The following is a 26,187-nucleotide window of genomic DNA, read 5'->3' on the forward strand; positions in this document are numbered from 1 at the left end:
CTGAAAGCCCTGAAACATAAGAAAAGAACTTGCTATCTTGAAGAGACTGCTTTTCATGAAATACCTAGAGATACAGGAGTTGGGGGTGGGAAAAAGGAGAAGACAGAGAACGACTGGTATCCTTGTGTGTTTGATTTCAGGCATTGGATAACTAATGTGTGTACTCCCCTCTGGGGAAGACTCTTTCTCTCACTCTCAACACCCCTTAGTTTGCTGTAGTTCTTTATGAAGGTTGATATTCCTTGTGTGGGTTGTGTAGTGTTTAAGAGTTACGCATTCTCCTGTTCTCTTTGTGATGTCTGTTGGTGGTGTACTTATTCACCTCGTGTTTAGGTAGTCATGTTGGTGAGACTCTATGGGTATAGACATGCCTAGGAGGCACTGTCTCACAGGAAGCTTCCTCTTCGGGCACTAGAAATGCTTTTATGCAGATTATTGGGGCACCTACTGAGATCTCTTACTATGTTGGTACCATAGGGGAACCAGGTGGGATAATACGTAGACCTTGTCTTCGAGGAGCTTCCTTTTGACTCTCTGTTAGATAAATGAGGTTCAAAGATGAGAGAGAATGCACAGTTTATAGTCCAGTAGCCCACTGGGAAAGCAATGAAGACAGCCCTGGACAGCATCATTCTTTGAGGAATGCAACAACTGCCCAAGACCTAGGCATTGATGAAGGGTGAGAGAAGGTTCTTCAAAGACCTGCACTAGACAGTATGTGGACATTTGTCAAAAAGAGGCTCCTACCAAGCACAGAGTGTTGGGATTGGTAATAATGGTCTGAATTCTTCTGGCCAACCAAATCGAGAATCTGTGTGTCTGAATGCTGAAGGTCCTTGTCCCCAATTGGCTTTTGATCAATCAATAAAGGGCCAACGGCCAATGGCTGGGCAGGTAGACTGAGGTGGGACTTTTGGAGTTGCGTGGGCTAGGAACTGGAAGGGAGAAAGGAGAATCGCCATGACTTAGGGGAGAAGGATGGTACCTAAGAGCTGCGAGAGAGAACCTGCAGCCAACCAACCATGTAAGAGTTTGAGTAAGTGGCCACTGGCACCAAGGCAGGCTCACGAAGGAACGTTTCAATGAAGCAGACCACAAGAGAGAGGATGTTCTGATAAAGAAAACAGTGAAAGGACAAATAATGAAGGATTCTTTGCTAAAAACATGCATGTGTCGGTCTGTCTTACATTTTGTAGTTGAGTTCCGTTTGTCAGGACTCCACGGACTTGGGATGATTGGATGTATGGGTGCTGAGGCAAGACGTGCTGAGGCAAGGCATGTAGAGGACACGTGATGTTGGAGGGTAAAAATAGGACTCAATGGAGTGATGGAGACAGAGCTTGGCTTGCTGGTACAGCTAGCTGTGTAATGACTGTGGGTCTTGTGTCTTCAATGATCTTCGCTTCCCCGAGAGAGGCACAGATGAGAACTCCTCTTTGTGCTCCTGCTGACTTGAGCTGAGGCTGAGTGAGGCCTGACTGTCTCTGCTAGGCTGTGTCACTGCTGTTGCTAACTCAGCTCTACTGAACTGGACTGCTGGTGTATCTGTGAAGGGTTTGCGAGTGGACTGAGCTGCCACTGCCTGCTAACCTGTGAACTAAACTGCCGACTTCCAGACAACACAGATGGGAGTTGCTCCAAAGAACCTTTCTAAACAGGTCTACTGCCTCACTCCTGTATCCTTTCTTTTCCACTGTCTCTGGTGGGTGGCAGGCTACAAGGTACATTAAAGCATGTAAGAACCATCATTTAAAAGAGGTTTTGAAAAAAATTAGTTACAGGTTATATCCAGCTAGAGTCTGACTTTATTCTAAATTCACATTGTATTATGTCTTCAATTATGAAGACCCTGGATTGATTTTCTTTACCTACTACTATATTCTCAGTGCATGTAATGCTTGCTTTTGGCCAGTGTTTGTCTCTTTAGGCTCTATTTTGCTCTGTATCACCAGTATCAGTTTTCCAAAAATGTTATTTTTAGCGGCTTTAAGAAGAGGAAACAATCTGTCATAGGTTTTAAAGATAGAAATGGCAAGAGGAAAAAAAAACCTGCATGTAGTTTAAATGGTTTCCTTTTGATTTGTAAATTGGAAATTTTTTGACATATCATACAGAATGTAGCATAGTCATTTCTAATCTATAAAAATATCTGACTAATAAGTTATACTTCAAAATTCTGATGTTAACAAGTTAAACTGAAAATGAATATAACTTTAAGAAACATAACCTCCTTTAGTTTGGATGTGGCTTGTCCATTTTGTCTTTCAAACATTTGCCCTAGCCTTTGGGTCGCTCTGAGAAACTCTGCATTTGCAACTGTGATATTCTTATTGCTTTGACAATCTCGTTGTTGCACAGATATCACGGCAATTCGGGTTAAAAATTTAACGTTTACTAAGGTATATCGGAAGTCAACTATAGCCCTCACATCTCTCTAGCTTCTGTAAACACATTTCTCTAATCATGTGACTTATCAGTTTTCCTATTTCTTCTTACTCTTTTATCTGACTCCTCTCAAAAGATAAGAACCAAGAATTAAGCACCACAATTAATCAGCTCTGTAAGGCAAAGAAAGCACAATGTGTGCCTGGTATAAGTACGCTGTTACTTAGTAGGGCTTGGGTTTTGAAGGCTTTGAGATACATGGTCTAGTGTGGCTTCGAAATTGTTATATTCCTGCCTGAACTTTCCAAATGCTAAAATTTCAGGTTTGTAGCAATACCACGTCTATGTGTGTGCTTTATCCTAACAAGTGAATGTAAGCAATATTTAATTCTTTGTTCTGATTATCATTGTTATCATACTAAATCATACATTTCAATTGGTGAGGTTAGATCTCACGGCATATGTTCTTTTCTCTGTAGGCAATCACTGGAGGAAATAAGTCTTAAAAGTACAGACATATCAGGAAATATGTCCATTACATGTCCATAACAAAGCTTCCTGTCCCCATTTCTCATTACTCTCTACCTCTCCACTTCCTTTAGGTTCTTTCATTAGTGCTATGGGCTAAACCTCAGATGAAGGAGATAAGGGTAAAATGGTACAAAGCTCTAATCAAAAATATTTTCACTCCTCATCCCTAGAGAGTAAAACTTTCTTTGGCAGAAGTACAGTCTCCCCCCATTCTCTTCTTCTATTCTGTATACTAAAAGATTAGCATTAAAGGCAAAACTTTACCAAATTAGATTTTCTCTTCAGCAGTCCTTTAAACCAAACTTTTCTGTAACCATAATTTTCATTGGACTTCAAATTCTCTATGCGGAGTAATACAACAAACTTCCTGGCTATTTCTGCCTAATTACCAGCAAGAATTCTGAACTGCAGGAATGTAATAGGCAATGGCTAACACCCTTGATTCAGTTTATTGGAAATATGGGCTAAATAAGGCACTTTAATTAGTATCAGGCAGAAGGATGAACGGATCTCCAACAGAGCACAAACTGTTGAAGCAAGAAAAACATAGAGAACGTGTCTGAGCCGTAACTGTGAGCGATGATGGAGGAGATGGACCCGATTCCTGTTGTGCGAGATGAGTTTGGGGGGGGGGGGGAAGTAACTGCACCGGAAAGCAACATTGTAGCACTCAGGCTGTGGGCGGTTAGGTTATCTAACCCCGGGAAACAGCTATCCATTCAATTCTTCTAATTCATTTTAAAAGTTACTCTGGTCACATAAAACCACAAAAGCTATTTTGGTCAAAGTTCCTTGAGAAGAGTAGTGTAAAAGACTATAAGGTTCTTATTGTAATATTTTTCTCTCTGATGATGAAGAAAATTAATGGACTAAAGCGTTCATTAATAAACTTCCAATCAGAATGTTGCTATAACTACCTATGGATATTTTTCATATCTAGTGAACATTCTATAAATTTTTTATTATTTGTGAAAAATATTAGTATTAAATAAATATGTAAGTATAAATTGAATGTACGGTTTTGTAAAAGCTCTGATAACCAAATATAAAGAATAAACTATGATTCTATTGGTATATTGGCACTGGTGTTCTTTCTTGGAGTATAGGCAAAAATAGACTATAAATGGGTGTTTCAATTTTTTTCAAACTATCTTTTAAGGCACAGTAACTATGAAAGTAACGATGGAATACAGAGTTTTAGTGCCTGCCATTTAATTTGTGAAGCAATGCACTTATAATATACACATGACAACCAATTAAAACTTCTTAAGGAGGCTGGATAGAGTAAGGAATGGCAGTGAGAACTGTTAGGACACGCAGCCCTCTCACAGTCTCACAGACTAGTAGCAGAGTTAAAATAAGCAAAGGGAACTGCTAGAAACCAACTCAAAAATTCAAGTGGATGAGTGTGTTTTCAATTCTTCTGGGGTGACAAGACTTCAATTATATTAGCCATTGTGGGGACCAGGTACAAAGTGGGATTTCTTACCCTGTAGCTAAGAAACTTCTGTTATTGGCTTTGTTTACTATACAAAGAACATTTTCCACAGACCCAAGATACCAGAAAATGAATGAAAATGAAGGTGCACTAGAGAGGCACACACACGGATACCAACATTATAGAGGCCCATACAGATAACACAAAATCATGCATGGACTCATTTACAGTCTCAAGTGCATAGCGTAATAAGCCAAAGCCAAACTTTCCCCATGAAGATATTGTGAAAATAAGCAGTAAAGCAAACTAAACTTTTCAAAAAGAAGAAAATCATGTAAGTTGTAAGTTAATTAAACAGAGTCTAGAGGAGGGGAAGATTTAAGCAGAGAGGGACGATGGGAGGAAAGAAGAGACGAGGAGGTAGAGGATGGAAAACTAATATGATGGCAGTTGGAAAAGGCCACATGGAAACTTACCCTTTTATACGCTTTTTAAACGCATGCAGTAAAAAAAAGTTCAACTGCAGTCCTTCTACATGGGAGGTGGGATAGGGTAGCAGGGAAAATGTTTTCCCCAGTCACCAGAGGTCATCAAACATGAAGCCTACTGCCAGGATTAGGATACATGCCTTAGGGTTGTTGGTCAAAAGGGTTCCAGAGACTTCCAAACAACTCAGTCAAGTGTCACTGCTCTCGGTTTCCCCTAGAATATGATGATAAGACGCTATTGCTGAAGATGCCACATACTTTTGCTACAGGGCACAGAGCAACAGTTCGTAGCCTGTGGGTTGCAAACCCCTTGGGAGTTGAATATCAGACTTTTACATTATGATTCAAAACAGTCGTACAACTGTGGTTGTGAAGTAACCACAAAATAATTTTATGGTTGGGGGGAGGGCCGTCACTGCACCATGAGGAACTGTATTAAAGGGTCTCGGCATTAGGAAGTGTGAGAACCACTGGTACAGAGCAATGAAGTTGATACCTAGAAGTTTCCTTCCTCCAGATTAGCTTTCATTTTGTTAGGTAGGTTTTGCTATGTATGTTGCTATGAAGGTTGCTGTGGAAGAAGAGTCATTACCTCGCGGTGAACCTTGAATACTACAATCATGACCAGACTGACAATGTATGACCATTTTTATGACAGTGGAATAAATTTTTCCAACCACTTTCAGTAGGTTGCCCAGATTCCAGCAGTGGATGGCTCCATGCCCACAAAAACAACAATAAATAGTTGGTTAAGAAAAAAAGTAAAGAAAAAGAAGGGGAGGAGGAGGAGGAAGCCAGAAAGAGAACATGATAGAATCTAGATCCATAAATTGTATGCATATATGAAATAATAAACTGACATTTAAAAATTTAAAGAACATTTTAAGCTTGGCCCCTACAAAACAGAAAGCTCAACCTAAAATGGGACAGGCAATTAATAGATGATTGAATTGCAAGATCGCACATGCTCTCATGTATCTGCACACACATCCAACCCCACAGGCAAGTGCACACGCTCACTACATGCATGTGTACAAGGTGAAGATTAAGTACCAGTGAAAACTGGAGAACCTGAGGCTCCGGTACACTGCTAATAAAAACAGAAATGGTACAGAGAACGAGTGAAAAGGTGTGCTTACTCTTTAAAGGGCTAAACCCAGAATTATCACATCCCTGGTCAGTGTACACCTAAGTACTTAACTCAAATAATTTACCTGAAAAGATATGTGCATGCAGCATTTTTTTCCAAGACACGCAAATGTTGTAAACAATTCCAGCATTAATTAGCCAAAAATAAACAAAGTGTGGGTATAGATAGAGATATACAATAGTACATTACCAGATACCTGCTAAAAGATGTGAACACTATGCTCTATAAAAGATGTTTTGTCAAAGAACACACATGACATTATTATACTCATAAAATGGCCAGAACGGACAAAAAGGCAAAATGTGCACAGAGAGTACACTAGTCACTGTTCAGAGTTGGAATGATTAGATATCGGTAGCTAATAAGTCAGAGCTTATCTGTGGGGCAACAGGCATCCCGCAATTGACAGTGGGAGGACTGCACAACTTGTTAATTATGTTAGTCTATTATTTTCAAATATTTACTGCAACTAAGTCAGAAACAAGTTCCATGAACTTAAACTCCTCAGTGAGTACAAAGACATAAACCTACATAGGTCATGATTGTTCTCCTAATTCTTTTTAAAAGAGAGATCAGATGACGACAACAAAAAAAATGACAGACTAGGAACATGCCAATCCAAAAATTAAAGAGACGAGCCATAAAATACCCATTTCTCACTGAGTTGGTCATGTGACGTAAAGCGTAATTCTCAAGAAGTGATGTCTGAGATTCCCAGGGACAAGGTTTTACAGAAGGAAGGGTACAGAGGGGCTTAATGTGGTTTTGGGACCCCATGAAACACAGGGGCAGAGGAGCAAGAGTAGTCAAGGGAACAGAGTGGGGTGTGGTCCCAGAAAAATTGCCAAGTCTAAGTGGAGGCAGGCAAGGGCTTGAGGGGGTGGGGCGTTCGAATGGCTGCTTCTGGACACCGCATCCCTGTACTTAAATCTCTGCTCTTAATACTTAGCCCTCGGTATCTTGCCAAAGTTCTTGCTTCATAGCAATGTGTTTCTTATTTATTTCCTCTTCAGAACCTAACCGGTGCCGGCCGGGATCTCCGTAGAAGTTTCCTGAATGATCAAGACGTATATTGACACCACGCAAGAAAGAAAAACAATGTGTTCTAAAAGCAGGCTTCAAACGAACATTCGACTCCCTCGGGCCAGAGTGGCGGTTTTCATTAGAGATGGTAAAGCCTCCCACATTTAAATCAGGTAAGCGGAATTTCTCCTTGATTTCGTTAAAGTCATTTTCAAAGCGTGAAGCGTGATAAATGAGCAAATGACAGCGTCACCGTTTCTGATTTCTGTGTGGCGTTACTCTTTAACTGCTCGCCCACCGGAACATTCCAAGTTTCAGTGCGGAACACTTCCCACCTGTGCTCACAGCAGAACCACAGGAAAGGGGAAGCTACTACGGCACAACAGCGGTAATCTACACAGGTTCCCGCAACGCCTGCCGTCCTTGTAAATGACTTAAGAAACAGACACTCGCTACCTAGTGGTGAGCTTCACACCTGCATTGATCAGGTCGACCAGGTCGATCAGGTCGGTAGTGGTGGAGGGCATATGGAAGGAGTGGGAGGGACAAGATGTGGGAGGGGATTGGAGGGAGCGGAATGAATGATGTAATTATATCTAAGTTAAAATTAAATAGCAGAAAAAAGAGAAATCCCAACAGATTTGAGACAAAGCTAGCTAACTGGTTATTGTTCTTAGGAATAAGAACATATCATTGTGCATATCACAGGATATATTTCTTTGGATGAAATAATTTTTTTTTTTAATCAGTAAGCTTACTGTGGTCTTGATGCTTCAGCCTGGTCTGTCTGGAGTTTTTCTCCTCCTTCCACCTCCATTGTGCAGTAAACGATTCGATTGGGAGCCACGGATTTCAATCCTTGCACTTCCATGATGACAATCTAAGGTAAAACAATTTGAAATTAACATGTAAAGTTGATGGTGGTCAATAATACAGAGAAATAGCAGCATGAATAGTTGGGTAAGGGGCTCATGAGACCACATTCCCCCTCCTGGCAGTAGATGGCTTCTAAGAAAAGAGAGAGCCAGTTCTCTCTAGAGTTGATACTCCTGGCACTGTGCTCCAGCGGATGGTTTCACACCCATGGCCATTTGGGTCACACTAATTTTGGACTCAGTGGAATATATATATATATATATATATATATATATATATATATATACACATATATATATACACATACATACATACACACACACATATATACACATACATACACATACATACATACACACACACATACACACACACATACACACACACACACACACACGAGAGGACATGAACTTGGAATTTGGGAAAAGGGCATGAAATGGGGTCTGGAAGGAGTTGGAGGAGGGGAGTTAAAGGTTATATGATTATGGTTAAAATTCATTATATGCATGTGTGAAATTCCCAAAGAACAAATAATAACTTTGAAAGGAATGAGGAAGCGTAAAGCTTCAGGGGGAGGAAGAGCAACTAACGAGATGATGATCGCTATATGACTGGTGCATGTAAGTAAAACAACAAAGCCCTTCAGGTCTACTTTCCAAGGAGGGGAGACAAGACCAGCCACAAATGTTAGTGAGCAAGAGCCAAGAATCATAGACCATCAGCTTATTGAACTGTAGCTATTTCAATTGACTTTCAACAAAACCTGATCATGGATGGAACTACAAAACAATAAAACTGAACTATGCTGTATGCTCTACTACCTCTCGTTGGACTCTCTGTGTCTAACGCAGTGAGAAGCAAACAGACAAGTTTGTCCTATAAGCAAAAGGAAGAGAGGCAAGAGACAGCATGTGTACACAACACATGGGCAGCATGTGTGGAATGTATGTGGCCAGGCATCAGGGGACCCACAGGCAGGCAGAAACCTGCCAGTCTAATATCAATGTAAAAGTTTAATGTGAAACATAAACAGATTCAAGCCACAGAACCCCCCACCACCACTACTCATGCAGGTCGTAGACTCCTATGTTGACCAACATTTGCTTTTCTTATTTTGCTTGATTTTAACCTTCGCATGGCTTGTTCTGCTTTTTGGCTCATGCGCTGCCTTTTCATTCCTTCTAAAGGCTCTGTGGATGGAGCTTATGCAAATGTAATTCTGTAAGTCTAACTGCTTTTCATACCATAACCGCCCTTAATCCATTCGATACACAAAGAACGGAGCTGAGAGCAGACACTGTTTGGATGCTTTCCACACATCACTAAACAGAAAACAGGGGAGAAAGAGGTCCACTCTGCAGCTCCCGTGTCCCTGAGCCACAGCCTGCTGGTACAATAGTGCCTGAAGGGAGCGAGGTAAGTACCAGGCACAGGCAGGAAACGGGAGCCGTGCTCTTGAAAGGAGGCACAGTTTGAGCAAAGCTCTTCAAGCCTGCACCTCACCTCTTCCAGCCTTGTTGGTGAAGACACATTCTACACTGGGCCAGTTCTAGGCCTGAAAACAGAAATGTCAGAGCTAGACATTCAATTTACCACTGGCTTTTTATGAGTTTTCATAGTTAAAAAAAACCGTGATCCAAGGATCCAGCCTTGCTTAATGGGACTGGCTGGTGGTACAGCCGGTAGCTGGAAGGTTAGCCAGCCGTCCCTCAGATGTTCTGCAACATCCTCACTTTCATTGTGATGCTGGACGCATCATTCACTTGTGCAACACTGCGGGCACCGAGAGCGATTTCGTATTAAGCTATGGGCACAAAATACCTGCCTTAGACAGATACGGCAGGAAAGGCTGTCAAAACAATTTTATAAATATGCAAGCTTCTCAGACCACACAAAAGGGAAGTTTCAGCTTGCAGTCGCTTCTTGAGACAATAATTGCTAACTCAATAGCTTAATCAAACATAGTGACAATAAAGCACAGACTAACAATTCACTCACTACCCTAATTCTGCCTTTGAAAATGAAAAAGTACTCCTACGTTATTTATAATTTATGAAGAGTTCAAAAAACAATGCCCAGAACTGAATTTTTACTTTCGAATATTTATTTAAAGTATAAATTTATATATTATTGAAGTCATCTTCTCTATGTCTTCCTCCCATAAAATTAAAGTGCTAAACTTTTGTTAGGATAAAGTTATGCTACAGTTATATAATTTAGGAGAAAAAAAAACTTTTAGAAGTATTAGCACTTTTTTTTCAGCCAGCCAAATATCGATGGCAGTGCATGATGAAAAAATTCAATGGGTAATCTACAAGTGTGGTTGCAAATTAAACAACTTTATATTCAGAAGCAGGGGAGACTGAGAAGAAACCCAGAGGCAAAGCAATTTGGCAAAGCCATTAGGTAAACCCAGGATGAATTGAGTGAGAAGACAGCCCCATGTTTTCACTGTGACACTAGGTTTAATACATTTACCTACAAAGCCATCCTGGAAGTGAAGGAAGAGAGGCGGCTGCATTATTCTCAAGTCCATTAAACGGAAGGAAAAAGAATCGAAGGAGACACTTGCTTTTTCCGCTACCACTTAGCAAGCTGAACATCATCAAAGACATTTAAAATCTACCTCCGAGATTGGATGTCTCTGTCACCACCACTTAGCAAATACAGACAGCATCGTTGGGAATAGCACAAAGTGAGAATCACAGTCTAAGGAAGGAGCTAGAATACTTCAGTGAAAGCTTTGGCAGAGGGGCTGGGGAGACGGCTCAACAAGTAAGGAGCCTGCTCTGCGGTCTTGAGGATCTGAGTTCAGACCCACAGCACAGCTATGGGGCAGCAATGCCTGATACCCTGGCACTGTGTGCTGGGCTGGTTGTGGGGTAGAGACAAGCAAATCCTGAGGGCTCACTGGCCAGCCTGGCTGAAATGGGGGAATTTCAGGTTTCCAGTGAGAGACCCAATCTCAAAAACAAAGAAGGTGAATGTTTGAGGAAGACACCCTGATGTTAACCTCTGGCTTTAACATGTGCTCACAAGGGTAAGGGCAAACATGAACATGTACGGCCACACTCACACACAGCAGTCCAGAACATACATAAATTTATACTTGACACTGCTAACATTTGCACAGAGAACAGATTATTATGAGAACAAACTGGAGTGTATTTAAACGACCTGACTCTTCATAATACAGTCTTTTATCATCATTTACATAAGGCCTTTCTCCCAGGACTTTTGCAGGAATGGGTGTATAAATCTATAGACACATTCCACACTCCTGGATTAGGCACAGACACACATTACACACAATCATGCATGACACCAAGGAGCAGCAGTGGCATCTCTGGTTCTCCGGGCTTGTATGAAATGGATACAACTTCTGTGGTTTGGCAAACACACTTTTAAACCTGTGTTATTTGTTTTGTTTCTGACCCTGTTTCCTATCTCTATAATAAAAGTAAAAACCCTGAAAAAGAATTGTCTGTCTCTTAGCCTTCGCAGTACCTAATGCCCTGCTTCACAGCTATGTGCTTGATTAAATTCTAGAATGATAATCCCACAGGTGAAGGAAACTAAAATCAACGTTGATTAAAGACAAATTAGACAGGAGACAGTTACATCCTGAAGTCCTATTCCCACCCCAGTGATTCTGATATTTACTTTTATCAGTGTACTCACAACAGTTTAGAGGGGGAATACATATGCCTCAAGGCTGCCTCATTAATTCTAATATGAGTGTTACAATTAAAACACAACCTGTATGCATCTGAACATAGAAGCTAGTTGTTCAGAAATGAGGACAGCTTTAGCATTTTCTAAACACATGAACTTCTGAACCCTATGACAAAGGTCAACAGCGATCCCAGTGCCACTTCATTTCTGCAGCGAAGGAGGGGGAAAACGACTTACCTCTAAGGTGAATGACAACACCACGTCAGACTTGGACAGCTGGATCTCATTCTCGTCTCCCAGGTCCAAGAACGCAGAATTCTGGGAACGCTTTAACTTTTGTAATTTAAATTCCGGACCGCCCTTTGAAACTGGAAGACTTTCTAAATTGGCCATTAGCAAATTCACAGAGGCTCGCAACTCTTCTATATACATAGTCTCCATTTCTTTTGAGATAAACTGGGGGAATCTTCTCTCCTTAAAAATAATTACAAAAAATAATGTTAGGCTGGACCCATTACGGTTATACCAGAGAAGATTACATGGCGCAGTGACTAATCTGTTCAGAGCCATGATACCTGGCATATAATGCATCTGCCAACTTCAGTTTGGGGGCTTTAAAAGCCCCCGGTTTTGACAGTCTTGACTGTATCTAAAGACAGTGTTTTATATAATCTATGAAGAATTGTTGTGTTATGAAATGAAGAACAGTGCATATATACTTTCAGATCGATCACTGTTATAAGATGTGCATAACTAAAAGCGGGTATGGAGAAATGCTTTAGCATATAGATCAATCAGAATTATCCATTAGGTTTGAAAGAGCAGGAAGAAATGGTCTGCAAGGAAATATTCAGCATATATATTGATCCTCTAATAAGAAAAACATCATTTTCACGGTACATGTGCATGGGAAGCGATACTCTTTGTACCAAGTATTCACAGCAAAACCCATTTTTACTGAAACAATATGGATACAGTTCTAGAATTGGATAATTTTCACATTGCACAAACCTGAAAAGATCCCCTCAGGGCTATAATTCAATCCTCCACTAAAGGATTAGAAAAGATTTAAGTTAAAGCAAAAGGCCAATTTATGATAGAAGTCTGTTAAGCGAAAATAGGTAACAGATTAATCTGGAAGATTCTATTTTATTGCAGGAGTACATTGACAGCTTTTCTTTTAAAATCTTTGCAGTCAGGTTTTCAATTTATACACGCCATTTAAAACAATTCCCAGGGACCAGAGAGATGGCTCAGCAATTATGAGCACTTTATTCTTTCAGAGGACCCGGGTTTGGTTCCAGGTAACTACATGGTTCCTTAAAACCATCTGTAACTTCCAGATGCCGCTGCCCTCTACTGCCCTCTACAGGCAAGAGGCATGCATGTGGTGCCAGACATGTATGCAGGTAAAGTACCCATACTCATTAAATAAAATACATAAATTGAAAAAAAATGTAAAAAAACAGCATCTAAAAATATTAATAGTTAGAGCTAAATTATCCTTCAAGAAGACTATGCTAATCTACATTTCACAAAACTGCAAAAGAGATTATTTTTTTTTCCTCTCTTAAATCTTTCAATGTAGAGGGGATACTTCATTACACAAGGTCAAAGTAACGTCTGTCCCAGTGTAAACTACAGCCTCGAGAATGGAGGCTTAGTCAGCTTTCAGATGATTTTTGAGTGCACCAGAAAATGTCAGCCTTTACTGCTGTTTCCATTGGTATCATTCAAAATGTCACCTTGGATAACTGCATCTCGAACAGCAGTGCAATGCAGGCAGCATGGTCCTAACAGAAGCACCTGACCTCTGACTCCCTTGCACCAGTTCAGTCACTGTGTAGACTAGGACATCTGGCATCGGATCAGGAAATCAGCATTGGGAGTCCCAGCCCACCTGTCTGCTCCCCTGCACATTCCTCTTAAAATAGTTTACATATAATTAAAAGGTAACTCTCCCTAAGATCCATATGTTGGAAGCCACATCACCAAAATGTAAGTTTGCATATTCTACAGGACAGTTTCTTAATTTTTTTAGGGAAAAAAAAAACCAAGACGACTTAGAATGTTTTCTTTTTTTTTTCTTCTTCAATAAAAGCTAAAAGAAAACATTATACAACTATGTAAATTTTTAGATGATTTAATGAATTTCAAATGTCAAACAAGGGCACTAATGTAGGGTAAAAAGTCAGAATTTACTTTTGGGTTTTGAAAACCCACCAATCCCTGAGTTTGAAAACTCTCCAATCCCCGGTGTCCATGGCTCAAGACTTGAAATTCCACCAATCTCCATCTTGGAAATCTCTATCCTTGGAAATCCCATCCCCATCCCCCAAACACTATATAAAACCTGCCTTCAGCTTCCCTGCTGGTTCTTGCCTTAGCATAGGCAGCTATCTTGTTATGTCTCTCCCAATAAATCTTTGGTATGAGCTTTGTTGAGAGGTATGACTGTGTGCTATTCCTTGGCTCCCAACTGCCAGAATCCTTTTCCCTTCAGAGCTGCAATACATCTACTGGGCTTAGAGCTGTAACACACCTAGGTTCCCCTAGAACTGTTAAGAACTTAAAAGAACTTGTAAGAACTTGTAAGCTGTCTCATGTGGGTGTGAGAAACTGAACCCATGTCCTCTGCAATTGTTAAATTGTCTAAATTGCTTCTGAGAGAAACAATCGTGTGAAGGTCAAATCTTAAGTAGAACAATGCTGGAACAAACGTGTTCAATGTTAGAAGGAGCGGTGCTCACCTATAACCAGCAGGCCAGGTATACTGAGTTATACTTCCTATTTACCAACGAGTTACACTTCCTGTTTACTAGGGATTAAACATTCCAGACATAGACATTATAAATTACCTTGCACAGTATTGTCTGGGAAAGATACAAATGTTTGTCTCCTGGCTAAAATAGTCCTATGGCTACAACTTAAGTGTGGATTTTAAATTAACCACTTCAGTAACTAATCCAAGAAAGTTAAAGAAAATGCCCAAACACTTTGTTTCTTAAGTTCTCTCTGGACTATTTTTTACTAATCAATTTGCCTATTGATAATAGATTGAATAATATACTGTATTTTCATTCTGTATTTGTGTGAATTAATAATTTTGCCTTTTAAAATTCGATCTTTACAGAGGAGGTGAAAAGAAAACTGTGACATGTCTAAAAGCTCAGACACATTTTTTTTAAATTTCCAAGGTGTTGCTTTATAAAAAATTAGCTTTAGCACATAAAAGAAAAAAGAAAAAAAGAAATGCTTAACTTCTGCTAAACATACTTCATCATCATCTATCAGAGGAAACTGATAGGCATTGGAAAAATACATTTTTTTTCACATGACCTTTTATTTATTTTTACATTTTACTTTTTTTAATTGGATATTTTATTTATTTACATTTTAAATGTTATCCCCTTTCCTGGTTTTCCCTTCGGAAACCCCCTATATGGTCCCCCTTCCCCCTGCTTCTATGAGGATGCTCCCCCACCCAGCCACTCCTGCCTCCTGCCCTGGCATGCCTCTACACTGGGGCATGGAGCCTTCCCAGGACCAAGGGCCTCTCCTCCCATTGATGTTCGACAAGGCCATCCTCTGCTATATATGCTGCTGGAGCCATGGGTCCCTCCATGTGTACTCTTTGGTTGGTGGTTTAGTCCCTGGGAGCTCTGGTTGGTTGATTTTGTTCTTCTTCTTATGGGGTTGCAAACCCCTTCAGCTCCTTCAGTCCTTTTTCTAACTCCTCCATTGGGGTCCCCGTGCTCAGTCCAATGGTTGGCTGTGGTCACAGCCAACTATTTATTATTTCAGTTTTGTGGAAAACTGACTATATTTGATTTTTATTTATGAAGAAATATGTACTGGAATTTTCCCCTAATTAATTGATTGATTGGATAATAAAGGTGACAAGAAGGCAGTCACTGGGTGAGGAGGAAGCAAGCCTTCTGGGTCAGAGAGTGGAAGAGGGAACATAGGAGGAAGGAAGGGCCCCTTTTGGACAGTGAGGCAGAGCAAAAAGAAGCAACATATAGACTGAGAACTGTTGGCTCTGGTGGCAGAATTCACCATCAGAAGATTTCTAACAAAGAATAGTTGCTAGTTTATGAGTTTAGGAAGATAGATTCCACACGCCCAGTGGTTGTGTTATCTCTTGATTCTAAACTAAGGTCATCTGGTGTTTTACTTTCAAGGCAACTCAGGTGGGATCCAGGGAACAGAGCCAGTCTTGGCAGACTAGCTGTAGGGGACTGATGACTGGGAAAGTGAAAGGTGACAGATCACTGCTAAGGGATAGACACCGGGCTGGGGAGACCACTGTTGCCAGTAAGTAGCCATCATTAGTGTAGATTGGATTTTTTTTGTTTGTTTTTGTTTTATTTGTTTTTGATAATTACTTGCAACAGAAATCCTCCTAAGTTTTCTTTTAAAGCTTTGACATTAATGCATAATATTCTACTAACTTCATTTAACCTGCCTCTGTGGCCTCTTGGAAGCAACAGGATAGGTCATCAATCAGATCAGCACACATGTTAAACCTGATTTTTTCTTTTTTTCTTTTTTTTTGTGAATGGGATTAGACAAAGGAATTATTTTCAAGTTGCTTGACTGAGATTTTCTCATAAAGGAAATTCTAGTTTGGGACCACGTCTACCCTGGTACACTAGTGCCTCTCACATGCTGATACATGTCATCTCCGGAAGCTGTAAGGCCTCTAACTGCTGTTCACTGCTTCAGGAGCTCCTCACCTTTCTGCTCCCTTTCCAGTCAGACCCATGCCGTTGCTGAGTCTTCCCAAGGTGACAAATGTTTGCTTTCTGTTCCTTAACTACTCAGATTGGGTACCTTTAACCCCCAAATATGAAATGTCCCAAAATCCAAAGCACTCTGATTCCACGCATCTACGGTGGGACGAGTATAGTCACAACAGAGGTGCACCTGTTTTCAGTACAGTTCTGAACAAAACCGCCTACGGTCCATGAAATTAAGGAATGAAACAGACATGTAAGAGAGACACTGTGTACAGACTAGGAGACTGCTTATGCATACAAATATATGCAAACATCCAAAGAATTCCAAATCTGAAGTACCTTTGGTCCCAGTCACTTTGGACAAGGGATCATCAACAACCTGTGTTAATTTTGGGATTCTAGTATCCTTTGAATTACTTAGTCCCAGAGGCAATGGATGTACCGAGGTACATACATATATGTACTTGTAAATTCAGTTTTCCCTATCATGTTGATAGCCCTCTCCATTCAAATATAGGAGAAGGCCAGTCTTACAAGTCTGTTAGGAATTTTGTCCTGCCAGGGATGTCCACTGACTATATGTAGTATGTAAAGACTCAGTCATCCATGGGCTGTAGAGATGGTTGAAGGATTAACAGCACTTGTTCTTCTTGCAGAGAATAGGTTTGAGTCCCAGCACTCATGTGGCAACTTACCACTGGCCTTAACTCTAGTTCTAGGGTATTCAGTGCCCTCCTCTGACCTCCACAGACCTCAGGCCCCCAGAGATACAGTAAATACATACATACATACATACATACATACATACATACATACATACATACATACGTACATGTTGGCAAAACACATACATAATAAGGTAATAATAAACATTACAAATAAACCATTCTTTCAGCATCTGGTAATTCTTCTGCTCCAGGTCATTGGAGCACCACCAAGAAGATAATGGGCAAAATTCCTCTCTTGTCATAAACATAGAAACATAAACCTTAATAAGTATTAACTAAAGTCATTTTTACTATAAAAAATTAATTAAGTCTAACATGGAGAAAAAGTCAGGAATAGATCACAGTGAATACTCGAGGGACTCTAGCACTCAATAGGATTGTCGGTGATGTTTCCAGTGAGGACAGGACTTTAGAGCATAAAAGAAGAAGAGAGGATGAGCACTGTGTGAAGTTGGCCAGCTCTCGGTATCCAGCTATCTTGTCAGGTACCAGCGTAGACGCTGCCATGGATACACTTTGATGTTATTAACAACAATAATCAGCCAACTCTGAGTCAATCAGATGGTCTACTTTGGAACATGCCCTCTGGGTGTGAGGTGGTCAATTACACCCAAACAAATCAGAGCAATTATGATTACGGCTCTGAGAAGACCTCTCCTGAGATGTCAGCCATTTTGCCCTCCTGCCATCCCACCCCTACAGTGACATGTACCTCTGCCCTGGCTGCCTGTCATTCCAGAGAATCCTAGTTAGAGTATAAAGTAAACAGAGCAGCTTTTTTATCTTTCCAGCTTTCAGGAGAATTGTCACTAACGCTGGCATGGAATTTTTCAGGGATGCAGCTTTTTTTTTGGAGGCCATTTTCCTGCAAGGAACCTCTTACTCACGCCTCTGTGATGGCAAAGAAACAAAAAAGAAAACCCTCCCTGGTTCACTAAGCTGGACTCGAATGGAATATTCCCTTTAGCGTATCACTCATGCCTCATGTGCCCTGAATAAACATTTGCACACATCTTCCCAGTGAAATTTATGCAATGACTACTTAAAGACCTTAAGAACATAGTTTGAGTCCTGGAGAATAGTGATTCTGCCTCAAGACTGTAACATAGAAGCCTTGTTTGACATAGAAAAGTAAATACCTTGCAGACCACTGTACATCTAAAAGTAAACATGGGCTCAGCTATTCATCTTTTCTGCCTTGTTAACATTTTTCCTACTTCTTTCTAATTGTTCCTTAGCTAAAATAATAAACATGAATATCCCTATTACTCGACACAAATTTCTGTCCTGAGGCTTTATTGTTATTATAATGTTTATACTGATTTACGGAGTGTGGAAAGGGGTGCTCCTAACTGCAAACTGTTAATGTGTCACTTCTCTGGACTTATCAGACTAAGGAGGGAGCGAATGTAGGGACAAAACAGACTCTGGAGCCCAGGAAGTGCCTGCGGCCTATTCTATTCATACAGCAGATCTCTGATAATGGTGAAGTGTGTAATCTTCCAAAGGCTCAACCTTCTCTGTAGAACTCACACTACCAACTCCCCTTGTGGCTCATGGGTTATTGAAAGAGGCCTCGATTAACAAGGTCAGTGCATTGCTGAATTAGTCTTTTAGGGTTCTGAGGGCTTGGTTTGGTCTATTCAAAGCAGAGAACAATGAAACCTGTTCAACATGCTCTGCTGATGTTCCTGCTAAAATGCTCTCAGTTTGGGAGCGTTTTACTCCTCTATCTTCTATGGTTCACTTTCTTCTCCATACTTTTGCCAACTGGTCACATCCATACTGAGACCCCTGGGTGTTCCAAAGGGAAGCCTTCTTGGTCATGGCTGATCCAATCATTTGACACTCAGGCTAGGATTTGTAAAATGCATACTCTGTGGACATGACCTTGAGAACAAATCTGAGACTTTCCATTTCATCTGTGGCCATCTATAACATTAGTCAAGGCCCAATTCTTCCTGAACAAGTGCAATTTATAAGTAGGTCACGGTAAGTGTGTATCGAGACCTCTCTCTGGATTCTTTCTTAGCCATTGGCCTACAAGAAAGGCGACCAGCATTCTAGACAGGATCAATGTTGGCTTAGCACTTCAGGTAAGAGAGTTTAATCTCTAAGGCTTCAAGCTTCTAGATTTCTATGAAGTGAATTTCCCAATGCACACTCTCCCTTGGTTCAGTGCTGGTATCCACGTAGAGGTCAGCAGGAAGGCATCTCTTTTAAACTCTGCTCTGCATATGAACGTCATTCTTCAGCCTCTCATTCATAGTGTCCCACATGGTCAGTCATGTGGACATTGTCCCTCTAGAAATCTGCCTTGGTTCACATGTGCTTCCTACCAACCCCATTTTCCAATTTCTGTTGTCTTTCTCTTTTTCTTTCCAATATCTCAAATGTGTGGTGCAGCATTAAATTTAGACGGGCAGAGTATTAGCACTCTGAAAATATGAACATAAATATATGTTTCCTTGGCAGAAGTACAAAATGTAACTCACTGTTGGAGCCAGTATATGAAGCATTCCCAGTGCTGTAGAATTCACTGCCATGGTTTAGGTGGACAGACATATTCCCATTCTGTAGTAAAAGCTTGTGAATGTGGATATACATGTCACATGTCAGATAAGAAAGAGGTAGGAGAAGGAGGGAGGGCAAGGGGGGACAGAGAGAGAGAGAGAGAGAGAGAGAGAGAGAGAGAGAGAGAGAGAGAGAGAGAGAGAGGAGAAAAAGAGAGAGATAGGAGCGGGAAGGGTCATGTAGGAGAGAGGGGGAAGGGAAAGAGGGAGAAACGGAGGACCGGGGGGAAGAGAAGTGGAGTGGAGATGCTACTTAACAACAACTTAGTTTTTACTCAGCAGAAGGAAGACCTATGTGTTGAGAAAGCCATAGCAGTGTCACTGTAACCTTACTGTGAAGAATTCAAAGTTTTATATCATTGAAATAAATTAATCTGTCCACTCACAGCAAAGAATATTTATGATGGCCAAGAAGACATATCCAGGCAAACACCCAAATTATTAGAGAAAAAAAAAACCTCCGCTTTTGTTTTAAATAGATTTTTGTTCTCAGAATCAGTGGTTATGTAAGTAAAATAATTAGGATTCTAAAAGAAAGCACATTTTATCTGTCAGATTTCCGTCTTATACATTTCAGATTGCAGTTTAGACAGTCAACCATTCGGCCGAATATTAGTTGGTACCACTATCTGCCAAGCAGTGCCCTGGGAATTTTAGAATCTGTGTGATCTTTATAAGGAAATTATTCTCCATGACCGTGTTTTTCTTGGTGCCGTATTAAGACTCTTCTAGGTCCAGTTAGCAGTAAGAAAAGAAGTCAGATCCTTTTAAACTATTAGAAAGGTTATCGTTGAATTTAGACTCCTCACAGATTACATACGGAAACCCCAGGTTTAACTGTGTCCTCCCTTCAGAAAATAAGAATTCAGATGTTTTGGGTTAAGATATCGTGAATATAGAAAGCAAACTATAACTCATGGTGGGCGTGTCTGGCTTGTCATCTTGGTGAGCACCTTCAAATCGGTAAAGACGTGGCACAGCAGTTAGCAAGTGTAACGTACCTTCGCCATCTTCTCTGCCAACTGCAGGCGGCCGTCAAGCTCCCTTCTGATCTGGGCGGCTTGCTCATCAGCGTTGTCCAGCTTAAAAAGGAAAGAGAAGGAGGCATGTGTGCAAACGGTGGCTCAGTGGCGTAAAAACAAAGAGCGAACAACTAAAAAGGGTCCAGCACGTTCCCCAGCCACCCCATCAAATGTCTGCCCCCTTCCACTGTATCCCAACCGCACTACCTTTCACTGGGCTTTAGTCACAAAAAGTTAAATCAATAGCTCAGTTTATTAAGAAGCACAATTATCGCAACAACTCTGTGCACCTAATGCGTTGGCAATGAGTCTAAAACAAATCCTCATCTGCTAGAGGCTGCCATGACTCATTCCTCCTATTTCCTCTCCTCAAGGTCAGCCCTGAGCACTTCAGCATCGGTGAATTTCTTCTTTTGTTCTCTTTTGGTTGACAGGATCTTGGTTAATTTTTCATTTCTTCTTTTTCTACTTTTAAAAGTATCCCTGCATTTTTTGATCTGTACGAATGCCGCACGATTAAGGCACTGCTTGGATTTCTACCGTTTAAGTCTGCGAGCATTGTTCTTTCCAGGGACAACACTCGTGCCGAGCCAGCAATGCTCACATGGTTCTACAGGTGGGCGTTACTTCAGAGTTCCGTGGCATGGCTTTGAGTTTGATGGAGGGCAAATATAAGTGAAGTCTTTAAGGAATTCCCCCGTTGATATGGAAAATTTTCGTTCATGAATTAAAGTCATTCTTGACTTTTCCTATGTGTCCTCATGCCCCTCCCTGTTCCCAATCCCTTAATCATAAGATGTTGAGCTGGTGATATTAAATGTTAAATGTTCCTTGTCGCTTCAATCCTTTCTCTTTTTGAATCCTTACCGTCAGGAAACTAAATCAAAGAGTGTAACAATATTTTAGTAAAGACAACTTAAAATACTTAATTATACATGTTTGTTTCTGAGTAAATGTATCCTGCACGTGTGCAGGTATTTCTGGAGGCCGGAAAAGGGTGTTGGATCCCATGGAACTGAGTTTGCGGATGGTTGCAAGTGCTGATATTTATTTATTTATTCTGCAGGGGCAAGTACAATGAAAAGGGAATTTACATCTAAAGGAATCAGAAATTTCTCTCTCAGGACATTAGTATCTTAACAATCCACAAAATCCCTCCACTTTCACCAGAATGGTACTTACATCATCCAAGATACACATCTCTAGATTAATAGTTTTACTTAATTTTTTAAGAAGAGTTGTTCCAGTACTTGTGAATTTTAATGAAGTTTGTTCTGTAAGAGACATTTCACTACTTTAAAAACAAACATCGATGGCTTAATTGCATTTGCCTGAAGATGTAGCTGAAGAAAAGTGCTACACTGATATTTCAAAGGTAATAGCAGAGACAAGGAACCTTAGCTTTCATGACTACCACTGTCATCTTACGAATAATAAAAGATCATATTCCTCAACACATGACAAATAAATGCTGGGAACAAAGTGTAATATAAAAAATAAGTAAAAGTTTAAGGGTTTATCTGTTGAGGTTTGGTCTTTTGCTATGAATTATAATGCTAAATACTAGCCCCCAAGGTCTGGTTGATGCCTATAGCCTATATCTAGGCAGAAGAGAGGTAGGTGGAACTTTGGTTTCTGGGCTTGGGGTCTGAGGTAGGATCACCAGAGTGAAGAGGGAGGAGATACAGTGAGGGGAAGATGCCCTGGGACATATGAATCTTGAAAACATGGTCATGAGGGCTGGCCAGTTGGAGTGAGAGTGGCCCAGATGAAACGTATCAAGTTATAATTTTGGGTTATTGATTGGGAAGTAGATACAGTTTAGAGGATAGATCTCTGCCCAGCTCTAAGCTTTAAGGGCTTATTATAAATATAAAGGCTTTGTGTCCTTTATCTGGGAACTAAATGGTTCATGGCAGGGTAGAAACGCCCAAGTGAGATTAAATATTTAGTACAACACTTATCCCTTTTAAAAAAAAATCCAATACAGGATTTAAGGAACAAATTATACCAGTTTTTTCAGCATGTGAGAATCTTGGATTTGTGGCCCATGTTTTGTCTTACTTTGAATACTTTTGTTTGCAGCATGCTTTATGATAAAATTGATAGGCTTTTCCTCCCCACTCCTCACTTCTCTTTTTCTCTGAGTGAGGACTTCTGTATGGTGACAAGAATGGCTTCTGAATCATGAACTAAAATGGTCTCCCTTCCCCATGTCTCTCATGAGTGCTAGGAATACAGATGTGCACGACTGTGTCCAACTTAGCCTAAAGTGGTAATTTCCATTGAGAAAATTGTAGATTTGTATACTGAGAAAAATGAAGGGAATCCATGTGTCTTTCCCCTGGATACTGAATATACTAAAAACCACCCGTCTTATTCAGATTTCCTCAGGATAAAATGACTATATAAGTCTGTAAATCTACCACTACTGTAGGACATGGAACTGTTCTGCTCTCTCCTGGCATCCTGTTATAACCAGTTTTCTTCTTCTACCCAACCCGCAGCTGGTTAGTTTTGATAATGGTGAACTTCCCTTTATACAATGCTTAAAAGCATATTCTGCTAAGGCAAAATGGATTTTTTAAAAAAATTACATAACAATAAATTATGCTCCCCAGAGAAGGTACTGTGCTTAACATTGAAGAGTTTTAGGTCTGGAACCTTTGACCTCTTTGCGATCTGAAGAGCCTGAATGCCCTGTGAGCACTCATGCTCAGAACTAGCATCAGAGACTGAAAACTTGGAAACGCAAATCTGTGGCTACAATGTGCCATGGGGCATCCAGCCTTACCTTCTGGCAATCTACTTAAAAATTCAACCACATAAAGAAAATACACATAAAATATAATGAAGAGATGAATCTTCTATCTTGACTCCTTACTTTAAGCACTCATATATAATACTATATTATATGTGGTGTGTCACCTATCCAATTCCTAAAGCCCAAAATAGATGGGTTACCGTTGACTTCTCTTTCCTGAACAGTGCAAGCCTAGACTTCGTACAGTTAAATAGAGTAAAATCTAGAACTACATAATGGAAGCCCAGGGAAGGAGACTTGAACTTGAAATGCTTCACCAGGTCTCTTTTTGCACATGAATTGTATGTATATAGGAGTTATGGGGTGGTTTAGATGGTTTATCTGTTCCTGATTTAACTTTGGTACCTGGTATCTGTCTAGAAAATTGTCCATTTCCTCCAGATTTTCCAGTTTTGTTGAATATAGGCTTTTGTGGTAGGATCTGATGATTTTTTAAATTTTGTCAGATTCTGTTGTTATGTCTCCCTTTTCATTTCTGACTTTGTTAATTTGGACATACTCTCTGTGACCCCTGGTTAGTCTGGCTAAGGGTTTATCTCGCTTGTTGATTTTCTCAAAGAACCAGCTCCTGGTTTTGTTGATTTTTTGCATAGTCATTTTCGTTTCTACTTGGTTGATTTCAGCCCTGAGTTTGATTATTTCCTGCCTTCTACTCCTCTTGGGTTTATTTCTTTTTGTTCTAGAGCTTTTAGGTGTGCTGTCAAGCTGCTGACATATGTTCTCTCCTCTTTCTTTTTGCAGACACTCAGAGCTATGAGTTTTCCTCTTAGCACAGCTTTCGTTGTGTCCCATAAGTTTGGGAATGTTGTATCTTCATTTTCATTAAATTCTGATAAGTCTTTAATGTCTTTCTTTATTTCTTCCTTGACCAAGTTGTCATTGAGTAGAGAATTTTTCAACTTCCACATATATGTGGGCTTTCTGTCATTACTGTTGTTATTGAAGACCGGTCTTAGTGCGTGGTGATCTGATAGGATGCATGGGATTATTTCTATCTTCCTGTATCTGTTGAGGCCTGTTTTGTGACTGATTATATGGTCAGTTTTGGAGAAGGTTCCATGAGGTGCTGAGAAGAAGGTATATCCTTTTGCTTTAGGATGGAATGTTCTATAAATATCTGTTAAATCCATTTGGTTCCTAACTTCTCTTAGTTTCTCTATGTCTCTGTTTAATTCCTGTTTCCATGATCTGTCCATTGATGAGAGTGGGGTGTTGAAATCTCCTACTATTATTGTGTGAGGTGCAATGTGTGTTTTGAGCTTTAGTAAGGTTTCTTTTATGAATGTAGGTGCCCTTGTATTTGGGGCATAGATATTTAGGATTGAGAGCTCATCTTGGTGGATTTTTTCTTTGATGAATATGAAGTGTCCTTCCTTATCTTTTTAAATGACTTTTGGTTGAAAGTCAATTTTATTTGATATTAGAATGGCAACTCCAGCTGGTTTCTTTGAGCCATTTGCTTGGAAAGTTGTTTTCCAGCCATTTACTCTGAAGTAGTCTCTCTCTTTGTCTCTGAGGCGTGTTTCCTGCATGCAGCAAAATGCTGGGTCCTCTTTACGTATTCAGTCTGTTAGTCTATGTCTTTTTATTGGGGAATTGAGTCCATTGATGTTGAGAGATATTAAGGAATAGTGATTGTCACTTCCTGTTATTTTCATTGTTAGAGGTAGAATTATGTTCGTTTGTCTCTCTTTTGGTTTCATTGCAATGAAATTATATTCTTGCTTTCTGTACGGTGTAGTTTCTCTCTTTGTGTTGGAGTTTTCCATCTATTATCCTTTGTACGTCTGGATTTGCAGAAAGATATTGAGTAAATTTGGTTTTGTCATGGAATATCTTGGTTTCTCCATCTATGTTAATTGAGAGTTTTGCTGGATACAGTAACTTGGGCTGGCATTTGTGTTCTCTCAGGATCTGTATGACATCTGTCCAGGATCTTCTGGCTTTCATAGTCTCTGGTGAGAAGACTGGTGTAATTCTTATAGGTCTGCCTTTATATGTCACTTGACCTTTTTCCCTTACTGCTTTTAATATTCTTTCTTTGTTTTGTGCATTTGGTGTTTTAACTATTATGTGACAGGAGGAATTTCTCTTCTGTTCCAATCTATTTGCAGTTCTGTAGGCTTCTTCTATGTTTATGGACATCTCTTTCTTTAGGTTAGGGAAGTTTTCTTCTATAATTTTGAAGATATTTACTGGCCCTTTAAGTTGGGAGTCTTCACTTTCTTCTATACCTATTACCCTTATATTTGATCTCATTGTGTCCTGGATTTCCTGTATGTTTTGGGCTAGTAGCTTTTTGAATTTCATAGTATCTTTGACAGTTGTGTTGATGTTTTCTAGGGTATCTTCTGCCCCTGAGATTCTATCTTCTATCTCTTGTATTCTCTTGGTGATGCTTGTGTCTATGGCTCCTTGTCTCTTCCTTAGGTTTTTCTATATCCAGGTTTTTCTCCCTTTGTGATTTCTTTATTTTTTCTATTTCCATTGTCAATTCGTTCACCTGTTTGGTTGTGATCTTTCAAGGAATTTTGTGTTTCCTCTCTAAGGGCTTCTACTTGTTTACTTGTGTTTTCCTGCGTTTCTTTAAGGGAGTTCTTTATGTCTTTCTTAAAATCCTCTATCATTATCAGAAAATGTGATTTTAAATCTAAGTCTTGCTTTCCTGGTACGTTTGGATATCCAGTATTTTCTTTGGTGGAATAACTGGGCTCTGATGATGCCAAGTGGTC

General features: G+C 40.1%; 1 protein-coding gene across 14 annotated transcripts in view; it reads right to left on the reverse strand.

The window, feature by feature from the left end:
- Cadps2 (calcium dependent secretion activator 2) overlaps positions 1-26,187 on the reverse strand; it is a 535,166-nt gene that overhangs the window by 300,381 nt on the left and 208,598 nt on the right. For all 14 annotated transcript variants that reach the window (XR_015685524.1, XR_015685523.1, XR_015685522.1 and 11 more), the window contains 3 exon segments: positions 20,611-20,691; positions 11,804-12,040; positions 7,774-7,895 (listed from right to left, as the gene is read on the reverse strand). Coding sequence is in view for 9 of the 14 variants with exons in the window: in XM_087657185.1 (XP_087513311.1) it covers positions 7,774-7,895; positions 11,804-12,040; positions 20,611-20,691 (440 nt within the window). In the remaining 5 variants the exon portion in view is untranslated.

Source organism: Rattus norvegicus, chromosome 4 (assembly GCF_021556685.1).
Source record: "Rattus norvegicus strain SHRSP/BbbUtx chromosome 4, alternate assembly SHRSP_T2T, whole genome shotgun sequence".
NCBI lineage: Eukaryota > Metazoa > Chordata > Mammalia > Rodentia > Muridae > Rattus > Rattus norvegicus.